Source organism: Theobroma cacao, chromosome 3 (genome assembly GCF_053813885.1).
Source record: "Theobroma cacao isolate CCN51 chromosome 3, ASM5381388v1, whole genome shotgun sequence".
Taxonomy (NCBI): domain Eukaryota; kingdom Viridiplantae; phylum Streptophyta; class Magnoliopsida; order Malvales; family Malvaceae; genus Theobroma; species Theobroma cacao.
In genome coordinates, this window is record NC_142641.1 from 44,119,971 (window position 1) to 44,137,758 (window position 17,788).

The 17,788-nt window shown below is 35.0% G+C and overlaps 3 protein-coding genes across 5 annotated transcripts; all 3 read right to left on the bottom strand.

Moving 5' to 3' along the window:
* Nucleotides 1-256: 256 nt before the first annotated feature.
* LOC18606445 (Pleckstrin homology (PH) domain superfamily protein) lies at nucleotides 257-5,207 on the bottom strand. 3 transcript variants are annotated; one of them, XM_018118465.2, is made up of 10 exons: nucleotides 5,000-5,207; nucleotides 4,080-4,231; nucleotides 3,743-3,830; nucleotides 2,953-3,217; nucleotides 2,662-2,817; nucleotides 2,386-2,439; nucleotides 2,048-2,145; nucleotides 1,818-1,943; nucleotides 1,567-1,656; nucleotides 257-666 (listed from the first exon to the last, which is right to left on the bottom strand). In XM_018118465.2, exons 1-10 carry the CDS (start codon nucleotides 5,057-5,059, stop codon nucleotides 550-552), a joined length of 1,206 nt encoding a protein of 401 aa, XP_017973954.1. In that variant the 5' UTR covers nucleotides 5,060-5,207; the 3' UTR covers nucleotides 257-549. The 3 variants fall into 3 exon arrangements, with proteins under 3 accessions (XP_017973954.1, XP_007040114.3, XP_088661116.1); XM_007040052.3 differs by having other exon boundaries at nucleotides 2,662-3,217; nucleotides 5,000-5,206; XM_088804990.1 differs by having other exon boundaries at nucleotides 2,662-3,217; nucleotides 4,080-4,292; nucleotides 5,000-5,184.
* A 749-nt stretch (nucleotides 5,208-5,956) lies between these two features.
* On the bottom strand, nucleotides 5,957-9,294 carry LOC18606446 (UDP-N-acetylglucosamine (UAA) transporter family). Its single transcript, XM_018118475.2, has 7 exons — nucleotides 8,700-9,294; nucleotides 8,211-8,239; nucleotides 7,888-8,089; nucleotides 7,428-7,670; nucleotides 7,219-7,320; nucleotides 6,428-6,535; nucleotides 5,957-6,316 (listed from the first exon to the last, which is right to left on the bottom strand). Exons 1-7 carry the CDS (start codon nucleotides 8,823-8,825, stop codon nucleotides 6,068-6,070), a joined length of 1,059 nt encoding a protein of 352 aa, XP_017973964.2. The 5' UTR covers nucleotides 8,826-9,294; the 3' UTR covers nucleotides 5,957-6,067.
* Nucleotides 9,295-13,092: 3,798 nt separating this feature from the next.
* Nucleotides 13,093-16,797, bottom strand: LOC18606447 (GAR2-like protein). Its single transcript, XM_018116717.2, has 3 exons — nucleotides 15,637-16,797; nucleotides 14,032-14,149; nucleotides 13,093-13,930 (listed from the first exon to the last, which is right to left on the bottom strand). The coding sequence occupies exons 1-3, from the start codon at nucleotides 16,405-16,407 to the stop codon at nucleotides 13,359-13,361; spliced, it is 1,461 nt and encodes a 486-aa protein (XP_017972206.2). The 5' UTR covers nucleotides 16,408-16,797; the 3' UTR covers nucleotides 13,093-13,358.
* Nucleotides 16,798-17,788: the final 991 nt, after the last annotated feature.

Genomic DNA, 17,788 nt, shown 5'->3' on the forward strand with positions numbered 1-17,788 from the left:
GGAAGACCAAGGGCAACCCAAACCAACAGGAAATGAAACTAAAATACAAATTTACTAGTTTTCTTGGCTCCCTTCTTAACTCTTAAGCACTAGCATTTACATCACTGTACGAACAAGTTAGACAGAGGCAGTAGGCATGATGAACACATGTAGAGGAAAATTCTGCAGACAAGTGACTTCCAAAAAATAATCTTGGAACAAAATTCGTTTCAGTAGTGAGCCATCAGCACCTGGCTTGAAAAGGGCATCCAAAAGATTTAATAGGAATCACAGAAACAGTTCCTCAGAATTTTTCAGCAGAAGATAATAACTGTAATCTCTGTTTATGGTACAACTCCTGTGGGCATACAATAATCTCATCAAGTCTGATTATGAAAATAGGCCCCCTTGCTTTTGGAGCCGCCAGAGCAAGTTGGGCTAGTCCCTAAAATTGCCGACCCTGGCATAATGTGAAGGAATAATATCCAGGAAAATTGCACTCATTCAGGATTACATTATATTTGCTAGGGCTCAAGATGAAGGAATAAAATGATGTCACCTATAGATACTTTACGATGCAGGCGCATATTCTTGAATTGCTGTAGCCAGTTTGTTTCGGTCCTCCTCTGATTTTGTTCTAATTAAGAAGGTACGTGCCACAACTTTATCATTATTGCCACCATCATCCTACAAAATTCAAGAGAAGTCACTGTTTATAAAAATTAACAACATAAAACATAATACAAACATGGTCAAATGCTGCAAGAAAAATTTTGAAGCTAATCCTGGTATGTCAGACAGGTTTATGCCAAAAAGACTGTCATACCTGGATAAGTATATCTTTTTTTCAAAGATTCTAACTACCAATATATTTTTCATCAATTCCACATCCAAATTCCAAATCAGTAAGGGTTTACTACACGATTGCAGCCTGCCAAGCTCTTTATACACATTTATTACTAATCTCAACCTTCTGAGCCACTTACAAGGGTCATTCCCACATATGATCCCACCAAATTGGGTCCTGCAGTATAAATTGGAAATGGTGTTGTTCTCTAGCAATTTTCTAAAAGTGGTTGTTCTCAAGATTTGAACTTGTATCTCACGCTTGTGAGCTGAGGAGTAAGCATTGCACCACGCAATTGGTCCTAATGTTACTTTCAACAGTTTATGGTAGAAATACATGTCAATTTCCTATATCAAACCCTTTCCTCTGGAGGCCCTAAATAAAAAGTATATGTAAATGTTGAGTTCTAATATTATACTTGTATTTCAAATGAATGACTTCATATATGATAATCCACAAGAACTGAGGATAAAGTGGATAATGACATCTTTGACTTGTTCAAAAACCAAAGCACCACTGTTGTAGTTCAATAGACAAATCTAAAGCAACAACCTCAACTTGTGAGTGCTCTAATAGGAGATAACATAAGAAATTCCATCTGCTGCTTTGGCCAGAAGCTAAGCTATTGCTAAGTAATATTTGTGATCAGAAAATAAAAATAACGTGATAGAGTTTGATACTTGATCAGAACAGCATAAAATACCAATAATACCCAAATATTTGGCTTCCAAATATATTACCGAAGTATGAAATATTGCAACAAGGGAATTCTTTTGTGCACTTGTCTTGATCCCTGGATATAGCAAAGCATTAAGTAACACCTTTCCCACCTGCAAGCAGAAGATGGTTATAGAAGTTAAAGCTAGTTAAAAAAAAGGGACTTTTTGTGAGGGCAGTTGTAAAAGTGAACTATCTCATATCTGCTAACTAAACAACAGCTGATGCATGAATCATATTTCTAGAACCAATACATGCACATGAGGAAACATACGTCATTCCGAACGACAATTGTTGGTTTGGAATCTGCTGAACCCTTGCTAATACCCTCTTTGCACTTAATGGAAAGCTGCCCTGTGCCTTTATCTTTCCATGAATCTTTCTCTGCTGGATCAGTTGACTGGTATAACAAAAGGGAGGGAAAGAGGTTACACAAGAGAAGGTCAGATCAAACACCATGTCACAAGTCAAGAGTCGGCAGATCTATAATTTCTGAGGATATACCTTGACATAAAGCTTGCATTTGACTTCATGAACAACGACAATACCCTTCTCCTCTGACTTCTTCACCGATGGGCTGCTAGGCTGAGGTAACTCATTTTCTGACAATCCAAAATGACACATTACTATGCAAGTAATGAGAAAAATGAAAAGAAAACTAAAAAGTTGAGAGAGAAAAGAGAGAGAGAGTTAACCTATCTACTTAAAACCAACAAACAGAAATAACCTAGAGATGAAAAGCAAAAAGTTGCAGGATAAGGTTGACTTTAATGAAGTAATGGTTTAAAACAAAAAGAATATATAGTAAATAAGGATTAAAGGGTAAAGTTTCATTTTCCCACCATCATCTGCGTCATCTGATGCATTGTTGTTCACAGCAACTGAGCTTTGACTTCCTGGAAAGACCAACATAGGATGCAGAATTGGAATCAATCTGACAAAACTAACATGAATAGCATCCAAATTCTTGACTTCAATCGAGGTTGCCACTTAAAACCTTTGTCCTTTTTAAAAGGCATGGGCAAATTGTCTTAATATTTTCAAGCAAATAATGTCCAATGACACAATTAAAATCCTTAGTAAGAATATTTGTCATAGAAAGTCAATTCAACACCTACCAAACAAGACAGGAGTCTGACTATTGGAGAATACTCCAGAGCTCCTTGGAGCTGTAAAGCTCGTGGTCATGCCAGATGAGGTAAAGATAGTTGCTGGACTGGCTGAAGTAGAACTTGTGGCTGTACTGCCAAATGTAAAGCTTGAATTCGAACCACCTGCCGTCAAGCTCGTAGTCATACCAGCTGGAGTGAAGCTTGTAGTTGAACTAGCTGAGGTGAAGCTTGCACTTGTATACACGGGAGAAAATATTTTATTCATATCAGCTGGTGTAGGACTTGTAGTCGTAGTACCTGGAGCAAAGCTCACGGTCGTAGTGCCTGGAGAAAAGCTCATGGTTGTAGTGCCTAGAGAAAAGCTCGGGGTTGTAGTGCCTAGACTAAAGCCTGTAGTTGTGCTGCTTGGAGTGAATCCAGTTTTTACTTGAAAAAATTTATTCTCAGTATTCTTAGTTTCAGGCACCACTTTACTTCCACTTTTTTGAGATTCAGGAACAGACAAGCTGTCACTATTTACAGCATATGCTTTGAGCCAGTCGACAACATCACTGAACTTCTCCTGCAAAAGAGGAATCGGGAATACCATTCAAGTCAGCAAACAAAAACAATTACATCTTGCATTTAAGTGCTCTAGTGAATTTAAACATTATTACAAGTCCTAGTTACTCAAACGAGGGTTATTTGCAATATATGCCAAGTTAACCCATCTATTCATGGTTAAATGATGGGTAGGAGAATTTCAAAATATGCATATATAGTCCGTTAATAAACGTCCTAGAAGAATGATATATTTTTAAATACCTCTGATTCTTTTTCATATAAAAGGTACAAGGCATGAGCAAGTATTGCCCAATAGCAAACTACTGATATATATGCCACGCATGAGAACTAGCATTAATTTGACTCTTATCGAGAAATAACATGAAGAAACTGCTTTAAATTCTTCTGCAAGGGGTTAACAAAATCAATGAATTACTGAAAGCATGTTATATAAGATAAAGAAAAGTAGCATGAAGCCACAAAATAAAATCAAATAAAACATTTTAATTTTCCTCAAGTGAATGGAAAAATCATCAGAAATTACCATAATGTTTGAAGCATGTGTTAGGTAGTCCTGAACACCATCTTCCCAAAGCTCATCAGGGTGATTCTTCAGTTGTGATTGCACCCAACTGTTAAAATAGAATATTGTTATGGAGAAATAAGTACAAATTTATAAGGTCCAAGAACAACAGAAGCAAGAAATTTAACTTTTCTAAGGACTGGTAAGATATTAATACAGAAAGCTCAAAAGAATATTAAGTACATCAGACATGCTCTATAAGTAGCACAAGAACACCATCACTTAGTCATTACCAAACATGAAAAGCGGAAGTAAGTTGTTCAAACATCACACAATAAAATAGATAGAGAGATAGGACCTTGCAAATTGGGTGTTGAGAGCTTTCACATGTTGCCGGGACAACTCAGCTCGCTGTGGGTCTAGTGGTGGTGTTGCAGTTGACTGCTGTTGAGATGGTTCTGCCCTTTGAGCATCAAAAAGAGATCCTGCCATTATTCTTTTATTCCGAAACTGCACCATTTTTGATAAATAAACACTAAGCCTCGACAACGTCACTGATGCATCAAACCATCTAATGATAACAACTAACTATTTAGTATTTGCACAAAATAGCCATAACCACTCCCCCCACTCCCCCATCTTTCAAACAATGCATGCTTTGACAAGTAAACTTCTAGTTAAATCATTCTTATTTTCAGCCACTGCATTGAAATTGGCTTTTCCCTTTTTATTCCATTATTCTATACCTGAGACTAATTTGCTCCAGTCGATTGTTTGGTTGATTTTCTCTGCTTTGCTAAACATTATTTCTAAAATACCCGCTAACTAGCATAATCAAAATCCCAGCTTAAACAATACATAGACAATGACGGCTAAGTTCAACTGCTTCAGCTTCTATCAACTTCAAGTTCATTCTTGAAAATTGAATAAACCCACATCCAAATAAAAAGAAAAAAAGAGAAAGAGAACTTTCAATCAACCTAAAATACCAGCCAGCTAAGAAAAACTAAAAATCATGCAGAAGATTCAAATTTTAACATTTTTTGCCTTTAGTTTATAGCTCATTTACTTCCTGATATATAATGAAACTTTACAATTCAATTTAATACACAAAATCCAATAAAAGAAATGCCCGCTTTCTTCATTTTAGCATTGAGAATAATAAAATAAAACCAAGAACATCAAATTAGGGTTATACTATCAATTCAAGGTAGGAACAATGAAGCAAAATTTTTTAAAAAACTTAAATAGAAATATGTAAAATTTAAGAAAACTCACAGCAGAATCGTTGGTATCGGCGACCGAGCCCGATAAAGCAAACCGTTTCGCTCCTTTCATGGCGGTTCAATGAAGATTTAAAAAAAAAAAAGGAAAAACAGGGGAGCGGGGGTTTAGGGTTCAAAAAAAAAGTTTATGGCTTTTTTTTCAGGCTACTGAAGAGAGATGGGGCCTTCTTTTTTTTATTTTTTATTTTTTGGAGTGAAGATGGGGACTTTTTTTTATTTGGGACTAATTATGATAAAATTTTAAAACCGGAATGGGTAGATTGTGGGCGTCCGATCAGGTGGGGAACCAGACATTTAATTGGGACTGTCGGATTGGTTTCCGAGGTCTCGTGGGCCACGTGCTTGTTTAATTGTCTCACAGCGCCCACCACCATGGGCTTGGCCCTTTAATAATGTGAGATACACGTGGTCACCATTTGCATACATATAAACAAGACGACACGTCATCTCCCTTTTATACGGTGAAAGCAACTGCCGCTGAACACTTGTATCAAAATCTCGACCCTCCATTGTATGTTAGGGACATCAGTTCTATACGTACTTTAGAATATGACCTCAGGCAGTGTTATTCCATTTTTATATCTATAATGTTTAGACTACTTGCAGTCCAATTTTTAACGGATTATTATTTTTTAATCTAAAGAAGAAAATGTATACACTTTTACCATTAAAGTAAATACACTTGCTTACGTTTTACCATTGAGGTAAATACGGTACATACACTTGTTGCTGAACAAAACATACGGACTAATTTAACTTTAAATAAAATTCAAGGAAAATAATCAACATTTTTGTTGTTGATCCATAACGCTATTTTAGTGAAAAATAGGCCGTTTATCAATTCAATTGGTTATAGCATCAAAGAGAGTAGAGGCTACAGCCTACAGCACTAGCTATTTACCCGTACTTTCTTTTATTTGTTACTGCTCATCACCCATAACGCAGTGGGTTCAGTAAGGAAACCAAAAATATTAAATGAATATGAAAACATTTGACATAGACAGGAAAAGGGGGCAATCTTGATCTAGGGGCTAGAGCCTTGAATAATTTCACATTATTTTCAGACTAGGGGCTTTGTCTCTTCATCTTCTTCAAATTCTACACTTTCAGCTTCTTGGGAAGAGGTTTTTGGATGCATGGCATTTACATTTGAGATTGGGATCCTAGGTACTGGTTTACTATCCGGCAACATCTTCAATATGATTCCCATGGCTATGAGCAACAGCCCCGACCCGTGCTGTTCAGTTAATGGTTTTGTAAATATCATGTATGACAGCAACAAAGTGACAGCCTTTCTAGCAGTTGTTATCTGCAAGCCGGTGCCAAAGAAGAAAACTAATAGTTAGATGAAATCATGATACAGTTGAGAATGGATCTTTTAGAAAACCAAATATCCCGGAGAAATTATAAGTATATTTACCATGGCAGTGGTAGCAGCACCGAAAATAGCAATGAGGGATAAAACAGACACTTGACCGATGAATGTGGCCATGGCTTCAAACACCAACACCCCATACACATAAGGATGCTGCAATTCATTGACATTACCCAAAAAGCGATATCAATAACAAGAAGAAATTACGGTATTAATCAAAATGTTGAAAATGAATGTACAAAGAAAAGAGGAATAACAATCTAGGTGCTCTTCACTGTTAGAAATTATTTTTGATTAAGATCACACCAACGGAGCAAGAGACGAGATGCAAGTAGGAAATATCAGTGGGCTTTACATGCCTTTGTGCGTGTGTGATTGGTTTGGGGTTATGCGCCAGGTCCACCAAAACAAAACTGATGAACCTCTGTTGGTCCCAGGAGTATGTCATTTTGTAATTGAGAATATCTTATAACATAAGAGTTAATCATTTTCCCAGAAAATCTACTAAATGTCAGCTACTCCCCATGTCCAATCTAAAGAATGACAGCAACTCTGCATAAGTCTGACTTGGAGAATTGTATTCAACACTAACTAGAATGGTCAACTACCAAATCATTGATTTCTCCCAGGAAAATTAATTTTGATAGAACTAGTGGGCACGTTGTACATGACTTCACCGCAGTACTTTCTTGTTTAAGTCACAAAGAAAACGTTATTTTATGCACCCATGGCCCCTGGCAGGGGAGGAGGGTGTGGAAGAAAGAATTAAATCAATAAAATAAAGAAAGGGGCAGTGACCCAGGGGGAGGGGGTGCAGGGAGGGCATTGCTCTTTACCTGAGAACAAGAATTCCAGGCAGTAACGAGCTCTCCTGTTAGAATCATTGGCACAAGTAAGAAAGGAATCCCGACTACTGTTGAGCAGAACAACATCTCCATCTGTAGTAGAAAATTAACAAATATAAATAGACATAAAAGTGTCAGTACTTTATTTCTGATTGTTCTCGTTTCAAGCAGAAATGAGAAAAAAAACTTTTATGGCTAACCTGTGTTGTTTCCGGATTCATGGCGAAAATTGCTTCTTGGAAATTACCCAAAAAGGCGTCCATGATTAAAGCACCTGAAATCATTATAATACCAATGATGCTAAAATTGGGAGATGTCTGGGCATCTGCTAAGGTGAAAAGGATGAGACCAACAACAAGAAGCAGAGCAGAGATGTATTCATGAAATGGGTATTTCCTTCTCAGGCCAGGGATGAAGGCACCCATAATCATAACTGGCAGTACCTAAAGTCTCAGAACAATAGAAGTTTCGTATGTTAGAATTAAAAAAGAGAAAAAGAATCTTGAATTACATTGCCGAATGCTACAATTGCTTGAGAAAGGAGATATAGGCATTCTTTGAACTCTGATAAACTGATTAGGTGCAAGAAAATTTTACCCTTATTTAGCTAAAGAAAGGATGGCAACAAGCAATTTTTACACGAATTCTTTGACTCGTTACCTTTGTAGATTTGAACATAATTTGAGCAGGGTAGTTCAGGTAAGCCAATGAACCCTTGGTTAAACCATGAGAACCCATGAGAACAGCAGATAGTTTCACATATGTTTGCCATGGATTGACCATTTGCTTTATGGTAAAGCCTTGAAGCCGTATCAATATCAGGTAAACAAATCCTTGTACAAAAGTAAAATACCATCCATAGCTGAAAACATTTGCAAGATTTAAGTCAAGAAAAATCCAAGTATACTGGGAAAGCCAGGCATATTTAAAAGATATACATAAAAACAATTAAAAAAAAGAGGAGAAATTTATGATGAATTTACCTGAACTGAAGCCTATTATACACATATTCCTACAACCAAGCAAAAGAACACATCAATTATCAGGTTGAAATGGGAATTTAAAATCCAATAAAACAGTGCAAGTAGCATTCATTGAATCATTTCACCATAGAAATCAACTGGTCAAAGCCATGAAATGGCAAATGCAGAGAACCTACTCGAGACCAACGTTTCAACTAATTTTTGCCAACTTTTAACAACCAAACAAGACAAAAATATAATACTAATAGAATTTCCTAACTCTCTTCCTACCATAATTTCTTAGCAACCAAACACAGAGAAACCCAGAAAAAGAAAAAGAAAAAAGATCCGGCATGCATAACTGGGAATTCGTCACATGCAGAGTCAAGAAACCATTGCAAATTAAATGACCAGTGCAAAACAGCAAGGTAGTGAAAATTTTCAAAAGGAACTGCTCATTAGACACCCCAAAAAGGGTCAAATAAAAGTTAAAAACTTAAAAGAACAAACCTCACAAACGCCATTAACAAGGTAACCAAAGAAGAATCCGGATGAACAAATAAGAAACCGTTGCCATTTCGGTCTATCTGTAAGAGAAATCCCAAACAAGGACCTTGCTTGATCCTCGCTTTTCATCTCCTTTCAACAAGTTCTGATCGTTTAATTTACTGAGCACCAAATCTCAGCCCAAATAAATAAATTCAACCCCTGAACAAAGAACCAGAACAGAGCCCAGAAAACAGATGAAAAGAGGACATTCAAATAACGTTTTCTTGTTTATTTTATTACCCTGAACGCTAAAAAAGGTTGGATTTTTATTATTACAAGAAGAAGGAAAGTATCAAAAGAAGATTTTAAAAAGACTTATCCTCGCCTCTACTCTCTCCCTCACTAAAAATAATATTAGCATCAAATTTAGGGGAGAGAGAGACTCTTGTGAAGTGCGAGGCTTTTGTGATTCTTTCTCCCTCTGGGAAAACTGTGGCAACTGACTTAGAAGACTTTAAAAGAGGCTAGCTAAGGAGTAAGGAGGATACATTGAGGGGAGAGGAATAAAATATTTGGGTAGGAAGAGCGAGACGGAGCGAGTCAAGTTCAAGCTCCCTGGTCGCAGCACGGGGAAGTTTCTCTTCAAACTCTCGGAAAATTGTTTTTTTTCTCGAGAAAATGGGAATCAAAGATACTTATCATGTATACGAGACTTTTGACTTTTTGAGGAGCTTCTCCTTTATCCAAATCACATGTACTCTTGAATCTTATCAACAACAATTAGGAAATTAATCCATTTATTTTTTTTAATTTTTATTATCTTATTATTATCAACTTCATATAAATCTAAAAGCATCTTTCTTATTTAGAAGCATTTGAAATTTATATGGAGTTGACAATAATAGAATAATAAAAGTATTTTATTAATTTAATTTTATACTTTATTAAATACTATTTAGGTATTTTATTTTTAATTAAGATGGTGTCCGTAGCTACGTTAGGAAAAATATCACATAAAATATTGATTATGTTATAGTAAATTTCAATTTTGTACCTTTAAAGAGTTCGTAGGGAAAGCAATATTGTATTAGTTAATTATATGAATATTCGGTTTTTACTGATAGAGAAAAAAATAAATTGGTATTAATTTAAAATAATTATTTGTTTTGGTTTCAATTTTCGAAACCTTGCACCTACATATATGATTATAAAGCAGTAAAATATTAAAAAATGAGATAATATATAACATGTATTATTGATAGATTAAGATAAACAGTTGTACAATATAAGGTAACCGTATAATATAAATATCATATAAATATAAGATGGTTATTAATTTCTAATAATATATCTTTTATATATAAAATGAATGGTTAAAGGTTGTCAAATTTAGTTGATTTATTTGTTTAATGATGCTATGTGTTATGTATATTAAGAAATGAACAAACCTTCTTAACTTTTTTATTTTACTCAATGAATTGGATGAATATTTATTGAAATTAAAATATTTACATATAAAATAAATGTTTAAATACTATGAATTCAGGTTCGTGCAGAATAAGAGGGTATAAATAGAAAATAATATTAAATTACAATTGATAAATATTAAATGAATCTATATTCTAAATATTAAAAATTAAAAATTATTATTTTCAAGTATTTTTTTTACTAAAATAAAAAAAAACCTTCAAATTTAAAAAAACAACGCAACTTTGACATAAGGTGTAAAAAAAACCCTTTAAATGTCAAAAACAATGTAGTTTTGACATAAGTGTAAAAAAAGTTAATTTAATTAAGAATAACAAATGTCAATCAATTGACCCAATCAATTATCTTACTTTATATAATAAATTGGATGGATATTTATTTAAATATAAAAGAGATATATATATATACTATAGATTCAAATTAATGTAAAATAAGAAAATATTAATAAAAATAATATTAAATTATAATTGATAAATATTAAATAAATCTATTTTTTAAGCATTAAAAGTTAGAAATTATTGTTTTTAAGTTGTAAACAAAAAACAAAAAAAACCCTTCAAATGTCAAATATAAATTATTTTTGACATAAGGTGTAAAAAAATTAATTCAATAGAAAATAAAAAGTCAAAAAAATAAAATAAAAATTCTAATTGAATGACACTAGTCATTCAATTGAAAACTCAATTGAAACAAATTAAAAGAAATTGAAACATCTTACTTTTATATATATTATAGATATCTAAAAAATTGTTCTTCTTCATTTGTTTTATATAATTAAACATATTTTTTTTCTTCACAAGTTGTCGGTTGTAAAAAAAATTATTATTTAACTTTTAAATTCGTTGAGTTATGTTTGGGAATTAGGATCATGCTTAGTTCACTAATACTTTACAAGAATAAACTAACATATTTTATTTCTCTCAAATTTCCTTTTTTTATTGATAAATTTGATATGTATGTCATAGGTTGATTTGATTTTGAATTTCAAATTTTTTTTATTTTGTTTAATAAATTATTAAAAATGATATATTTGTAATGAACAAATTTTATGAGCGTTTATTTTTTATAAATAATGAAAAAAAGAAAAAACAATTTAATTATAATAAAAAGACATGAATGTAACAATTATAAATATTTAATTTTTAACAAAAACGGAAATAATCGGACTATCAGATTCCTCCACGCATTCATTTCTCCGACTAAATATACAAAGACCTATGAACGGTGCTACGCTGGTGAGGTGAATTTATCGCAAGCAGAAAAGAACGCGAGATATCAGAAACTGTGCTAAGCTCAGCTCATGAATTGGCTGCTTAGTAGGGCCAGCATTGGTGTCCATTTCCTTTTCTAGCCACGTGTCGTGGCGGCTAAAGTTAGGGCCAGCATCTGGCAGTGGGATCCACAAATTCTATTTCCATTATCCACCTCTGAATTTTTATTCACACCAAGCGAAGTAGCTGTGGCCTGTGGACAATGGAACAAAGAATGGGGACTTGGAGATAGCAATTCCATATTCTCAAAAAGAAAAAAAAAAAAAAAATTGAGGAACTCCTAGAACGTCTTCGCAGGGTTTCTAGTAATTGTGACGTGAATTGCCCGTTATTACTATTACCAAGAACGAAGAAGCATATGCGTATACGTGCTGACAGGGACGGGGAGTCAGCAAATTTCTTTCCCAATATCCAAGACTGGCCCCTCAAAATTAGCATAATTGTTGTAATACCTAAGTTTTACACATTTTTAATGCTTTGAACCCCACACAAAACTCTTACAATTTACCTACAAGCTACAAAATTCAACTACTACATACTATTTATGTTCATTTCAAGCAATTAATTAGTAGTATTAGACTTCAAATGTCACATTATTTCCTCTTGCTAAAAGATAATCAAAACAAGATTCAAAATCTTGGTGCGAGGGTCCAAAATTTCATTATAACCGTCTATAATCAAATTACTTCTTTGTGTAATTAAAATTTCCGAAAAATTTATATGTTAATCAAAAGAAAATAAAACCCCAAAGAAATAGAGTTTTACTATGGCTACCACTAGATTTTGAAGTAGGGTAAACTTAATACGTACATTGTTTTCTCGCCGGCCACCGCTTGGTGGGTGGTGCGTAATGAGCGGAAGCAGTGTGATAAATGCCTGTGTAACCGGGTAAAAAAGTAGTAAATTTTTACTAGCCACTAACAGAAAGTAACAAAGAACAGTGACAGTATTGTTCAGTAACAAAAAAGAGTTGTAAGCTAAAATCTCAAGTGTCAAAATGGGTTGCCAGCGAACCAAGTCAAAAGGCCCAAATGCTTTTGGAGGTGGGTTGATGTGGGTAAACATTATTTAGGCTTTTCGAAGCCTTTTTGCTAAACTCTTCCAGCCCAATTAACACTTGTTTTGTTTCTGGGCTCCTTACTTGGACCATTTATCATGCAAACACAATTCACATACGTGCCATCAAAATATGGAAGGGAGAGAAAGGGAGATGTTTACATCTCAACACTCGCACAATCCACTAAATCAAGGAATGATTGGAAATGCACCTTGTGCAGAAGAGAATTCAACCTGAACCAGAAAATGGATTGTTCTTAGGAGTCTCAGCTCTGTCTGCTTGCTTGTGACAGTAGTGGGCTTGATAGGGTCGATTCAAGGGCTTATTAGTGCAAAATATGGATAACTGATCACTCTAATCACTTCAAGACTGTAGAGGAGAACTACACATATTATGTCTGCTGGAAAATTAAGGTTTATTGCTTGGTTTTCCAAAAAAAAAAAAAGGTTGAATCTACCGATTGCAGAAAGCTATATTAAGTTTTTGTTAGAGAAAACAAAGTATGAGAAATAATTGCCTGCACAGTGCAGAGTGCAGAAGAAACTGCATTTTTCTCCTTTTTAGTCATTGGCTAATGTATAAATATTTATATCTCGCATGTCAATGCTAAAGCAAGCGTCCCCTTTATGCTCGAAAAAGAAGTACGGCTATAGAGAAGAAGAGAAGAACCAGTTCGTGTTCCCAAAAATTTCAGAATATTTTTTCACAATCTTTTCTCCTGAGAAAAGAGAAAAAGGGAGAATAATAATAATAATAGAAAAAATCAATGCACCTCTAGTTGCCTTCTTCCAGGTGGCTTTAGTCATTCAAGTCAATTCCTGTCCTTGCAGTGACGAAAACCACCTTGAATGAGTGAACAAAATGTCAAAAGAGATCAGTCAATAACTCATCCACCAGCAAACTGAAAATCTCAAGCTCTACCTCTGATCCCACCTTTTCCTTTTCCACATAAAAGTTTCTCCAATTTTCATTTCTCTCCATTTCTTTCACATAGGCTTTTCTACCATCCTGCACCTCCCATCCGAGAAGCAATTCTTGAGGATTCCCATTAACCCAATCTTCAGCCACCTTGAGTAAGTCTAGCACAAACTCTTCAAGCCCCATCTTAGCATGCTTTTCGGCAATGTTATCTTCAACCATTCTCTCCCTAAAGAAATCTAACAATAGATTATCAGCCTTAAACTTTGAACTGTCTGATGGGATTTTCGCTTTCAATAGCATAAGTAGTTTCCCATTTCCTTCTTTATCTTTTTCTTGCTTAACTTCATCAGATATGTTGCCATTGTTGTCGACAGACACTGAGCAGGGTTCCTTGGGGGATTCAAGTGATTCATCTTCAAGCTCTGAAAATGCAATTCGTTTCTCCAAGTCCACAGGCGCCAGCTGAGCCAGGTTCTCAAACCCTATAATCCTTTGCATGAGCTTTTGTTTGGTTCCTGTTGTTCACCGCAAATTCTTGTTAGTCGAAGGTATGCCTAAGAAAGAGAGGGAGAGAGAGAGGGAGAGAGTGAGATCAGGGATAGTGGGAGAGAGGGACCTTCCACACGTGCGAGTTGGTCTTTGAAAGGAGAGCCATTGTCTTCTTCATCATCAAATGGGCAATCTAGTACAGAGACTGGACTAAATTGTTCTTTTCCGTCCTCGTTTCGCCAATCCTGTTCTTGTGCCAATTCGTTGAATCATCAATTAACTCATCAAAGTATGTCGATGGAGGGTTAGTTATAATTGTCAGGAGAAGAAAAAATAATTTTTTTTGAAAAAAGGAGAAGACAAATATCGTATTATGAAATTTGTATTTGGAATTGTTCACAAAAGTAAATAAAGTATATACATAAATTAAACTGATCATAACTTAATTTTCATTAACTAATAATATTACAATATAATGTTAATTAAATATTATAATATAATTACTAACAATATTATAATATAAATTTAATTAAATAATTTATAAATTTTCATTTGATTACTAATTTTTCTTCAAAACGAGGAGCCACGACGAGAGTGAAAACCCATGAATAAAACAATTACTAGTATAAAATATGTTTACTACTAAGTAGTACATAAATAAACCTTAAAAAAAAACTAGTAGATTAATTACTCTGTTTTCCTTACCTTTTAGAAATTACTATATCTTTCTTTGACCAACAATTAAAAGAACAAAAACCCAAGTCATACTAAGGATGATAAAACGTTTTATCTAATCACAAAATCTTTGATCCAATCAAATAGTGGCTCGTGTCAAAGCTTATTGGCATGTTCAAGAAATCTTCTACTTCAAGAGGGAGACACGAATCAAAGGCCTTGGACAAAGAGGCTAGTAACATTTATTAAAAGATAAGTTGATTAGGCCAAAGTCAACTCACTACTTGACAACAACTTGACATCTGCCCTACTGCCCATTAAATTAATTTTTCAAATCTTAGTAAAATCAATTAAAAAAATACATAGCAGAATGAAGGCTATAAGCGGCAAACATTTAACATATCCCCCTAACCCAACAGAAAAAGGAACAATATTATTAATATTGGTAGCTATATTTATACTCTTAAATGAAAATAATATTCAAATGTCAATCCACCATATGGAATCCCATTTGTACTTGTTTATAATTTTGTAATGAGCTGCCAAATTTGCTTCTCTAACCGACAAGGAGGAAAACCGACCTAATTCCAAAACTACCCATACTAATCTCACTTAAAGGCACCAACTAACATCTTTATTTCCAATATAAATTTTGTAAGGATAAAAGAAAAAGGAATGATATGGTACATCAGGCGTACTATGAAACTAGATTCTCTTTCGAGTTTCTCCGCCGTTGATCCCGCAAGAAGCCCGCTTGTAGCGGGATCGTAGGCCTCGAAGAGCTCGACGGGAATCTAATTCCATCTCTCCGAGATGTACCCAATCCTTTCCCGAGAAATACCCCACGCGTGAGAATTCCGTGCGATCCCACGGCCAGCTGTTCTCTTCCCCGAGCCCACCCCCAAGAAATTGGAAAGTCTTCCTCACCAAATTTATTCCCCAAAAAAGCAACAAAAAAAAAGGTAATAATAAGACAACAGCCAATCAGGGAACGCCACCAACAGACAGGGAAAATATTAATGCTAATACGCGAAACATTGAATTAATCTCTCTTTACCTTCGTGTAGTTGATGGAATCCTCACCTACTGTTACGCCTGTTACATTGCTGACCCTTTTAATCTCAGGTAAATTTGTTTTACCATCAACAACGTCGTTCTCGCTCAAACTCTCGGAGTTACGGTTCGAAGACAGTAAAATGTCCGCAGTGAATTCACTTTCGGGCCAGCTGTTTCTGTTACTGCTTGTGCTTGTAGAGACCCTACTGGTAGTGATAATGCTAGAAAAGGTGTCGGTGGTGTTCACGTTGGCAATATTATTCTGATCAGCCGGTTGATTTTTCTCTTCAAGAAATTCACGAAATAATCTCCAGCGTCTGATCTCACCATCTTCCTTTTCAGCTTTTCTCCAAAACCTTCTTTTGAAGAGCTTCCTTGAAAAACTCCTTGGTAAAAGTCCTTTCCTCGAACTGTTGCTTTGTAACGACGGTGAAGATGACTTGAAGGAAGCAAAAGGCAGTAGCTTGACGGCGTTAAGAACGGCCTCCGAAGCTCTTTGAAGAGTTGAAATATTGGTGGAAGCTGGCTTCGAACAACTTCTTTTGAGATGTCGTTTCGCAATGCTTGAGCAATCTTTCGTTTTCTTCAAGTCCGCCTCGAGAAGAAACCTGATGGTGGTGCAACACTGGCGACGTGGAAACGATTTGAAACCACTAGAAGAGCACGAACTCAGATCGTCTCTGAGGTAGTCTTTGAGCATCAATGGTTTTTTCTCGATCAAAAGCGTTTTCCTAAGCTTGAAATGATCAGTGGGAATATTGATCATAGCCATATTTATGAAAAGGAAAGATAATGACTGGGATTAAAAAAAAATTCAGGGTCTTAAACAAAAAGGGTTTGTTAGTTGTTATACAGCTGTAAGCAATGGTGTATGATGATGAAAACTTGAAGGAGAGAAGGGAGCATTTAAAATAGACTCTGAATGATCAGTACATAAAGGCTTTAGCAGAAAGACTAGCAGCTTTTAGTACAACAAAGAAACACCGAAGAGGAAGAAATGCAGAGAGAGAGAATGTAAAAATGGACAGAGGGATTAATAGGGGAAGAAAGTGAGGTATAAGTTCTTAAGGTGGTGAAGATCTCTAGGGTGAAGACTTAAAAAGGTGAGAGAGAGAGAGAGAGAGAGAGAGAGAGAGGGAGAGAGTTTGGAGAGAAGCTTGAATGCTTGTTCAATTCTTCTTCTTCTTGTTTCAGTTTTTGAATCTTAAGTTTTAATTATTTAATGGGTTTTTTGAATTGGTGAATTGAATGCATGTAAAACTCTGTTTATTGTTTTATATTACAGTGAACGCCTGAAGGGAAGTGTTGGGGTTTTTTGGACTGGTGTGAGACCAGTAGTTGACCTTTGACAAATCTGAAAATGATGTGCTATCTTCCATGCATGCAGCGAGACTACAGGAGGGGAGGAGGAGCTGCCCCTTTCTTCACGCGCTTAGCCACGTGTGCCTGTCTTTAACTTCTTTCCAAACAAATCTTACAATATTATTAAGCATGCAATTTGATTCTCTGTTCTTTAATTACAACAGAGCTACTGTCAAGATTTAGTTTTGAAAAAGAAAAAAACAATTGTTAATTTTTGAAAATTTTTGAAACCTAGATCTCTTTGCTCAATCACGGCTCTATAGAACCTGTTCTAACTGTGGTTCAAGTGCAACTCTTTGTTTTGCTTATTGGAAAGAAAAAATTATTGTAGAGAGGAATATTTTTGTATATAAATCATAATTACCTCTAATTAAAGGATCAACCGCTCTATCCACCTTCCCCGGGCCTTTATAGCTAGGCACCTTTAATGATAAAAGTTCCCATGCCATCATATTGGTGTATGAACTTAAAAATAAGGCTGGGGGCATTTCAGTAGTACTACATGATAGTCAATTGCTGTAATTTTGGGTCTATTGACGAAAACTTCCTCTGTTCCTTGGGAGTAGCCCAAGATTCAATGCGACTTATAAAGATGCTAATCCTGATTTATGAGCCATTATGTTGCAATTAGGCTATATTATTAACTACTAATTGGTTGATTCCAAGCATGATTAGCAGGCACAATTATTTCCCTTTTTGTTTTTCTATCTGTGTCAGATATGGGTTCCTTCCCTAGTAGGGGAATTTCATTCCCTAAACTTTCAGTCTTTTCCACAGAGTGTGATGAAATT

Coding starts and splice junctions, on each gene's coding strand:
- LOC18606447 (XM_018116717.2), bottom strand. CDS start 16,407: ATGGCTATGATCAATATTCCCACTGATCATTTCAAGCTTAGGAAAACG. Junction 14,150..15,636: donor ATTCCATCAACTACACGAAG/GTAAAGAGAGAT, acceptor GCACAAGAACAG/GATTGGCGAAACGAGGACGG. Junction 13,931..14,031: donor CCAACTCGCACGTGTGGAAG/GTCCCTCTCTCC, acceptor GGTGAACAACAG/GAACCAAACAAAAGCTCATG.
- LOC18606445 (XM_007040052.3), bottom strand. CDS start 5,059: ATGAAAGGAGCGAAACGGTTTGCTTTATCGGGCTCGGTCGCCGATACC. Junction 3,831..4,079: donor CTCAACACCCAATTTGCAAG/GTCCTATCTCTC, acceptor CTATTTTAACAG/TTGGGTGCAATCACAACTGA. Junction 2,146..2,385: donor ATCAGATGACGCAGATGATG/GTGGGAAAATGA, acceptor TTGGATTGTCAG/AAAATGAGTTACCTCAGCCT.
- LOC18606446 (XM_018118475.2), bottom strand. CDS start 8,825: ATGAAAAGCGAGGATCAAGCAAGGTCCTTGTTTGGGATTTCTCTTACA. Junction 8,090..8,210: donor TATAATAGGCTTCAGTTCAG/GTAAATTCATCA, acceptor AAATGTTTTCAG/CTATGGATGGTATTTTACTT. Junction 7,671..7,887: donor TTATGTTCAAATCTACAAAG/GTAACGAGTCAA, acceptor CTGAGACTTTAG/GTACTGCCAGTTATGATTAT.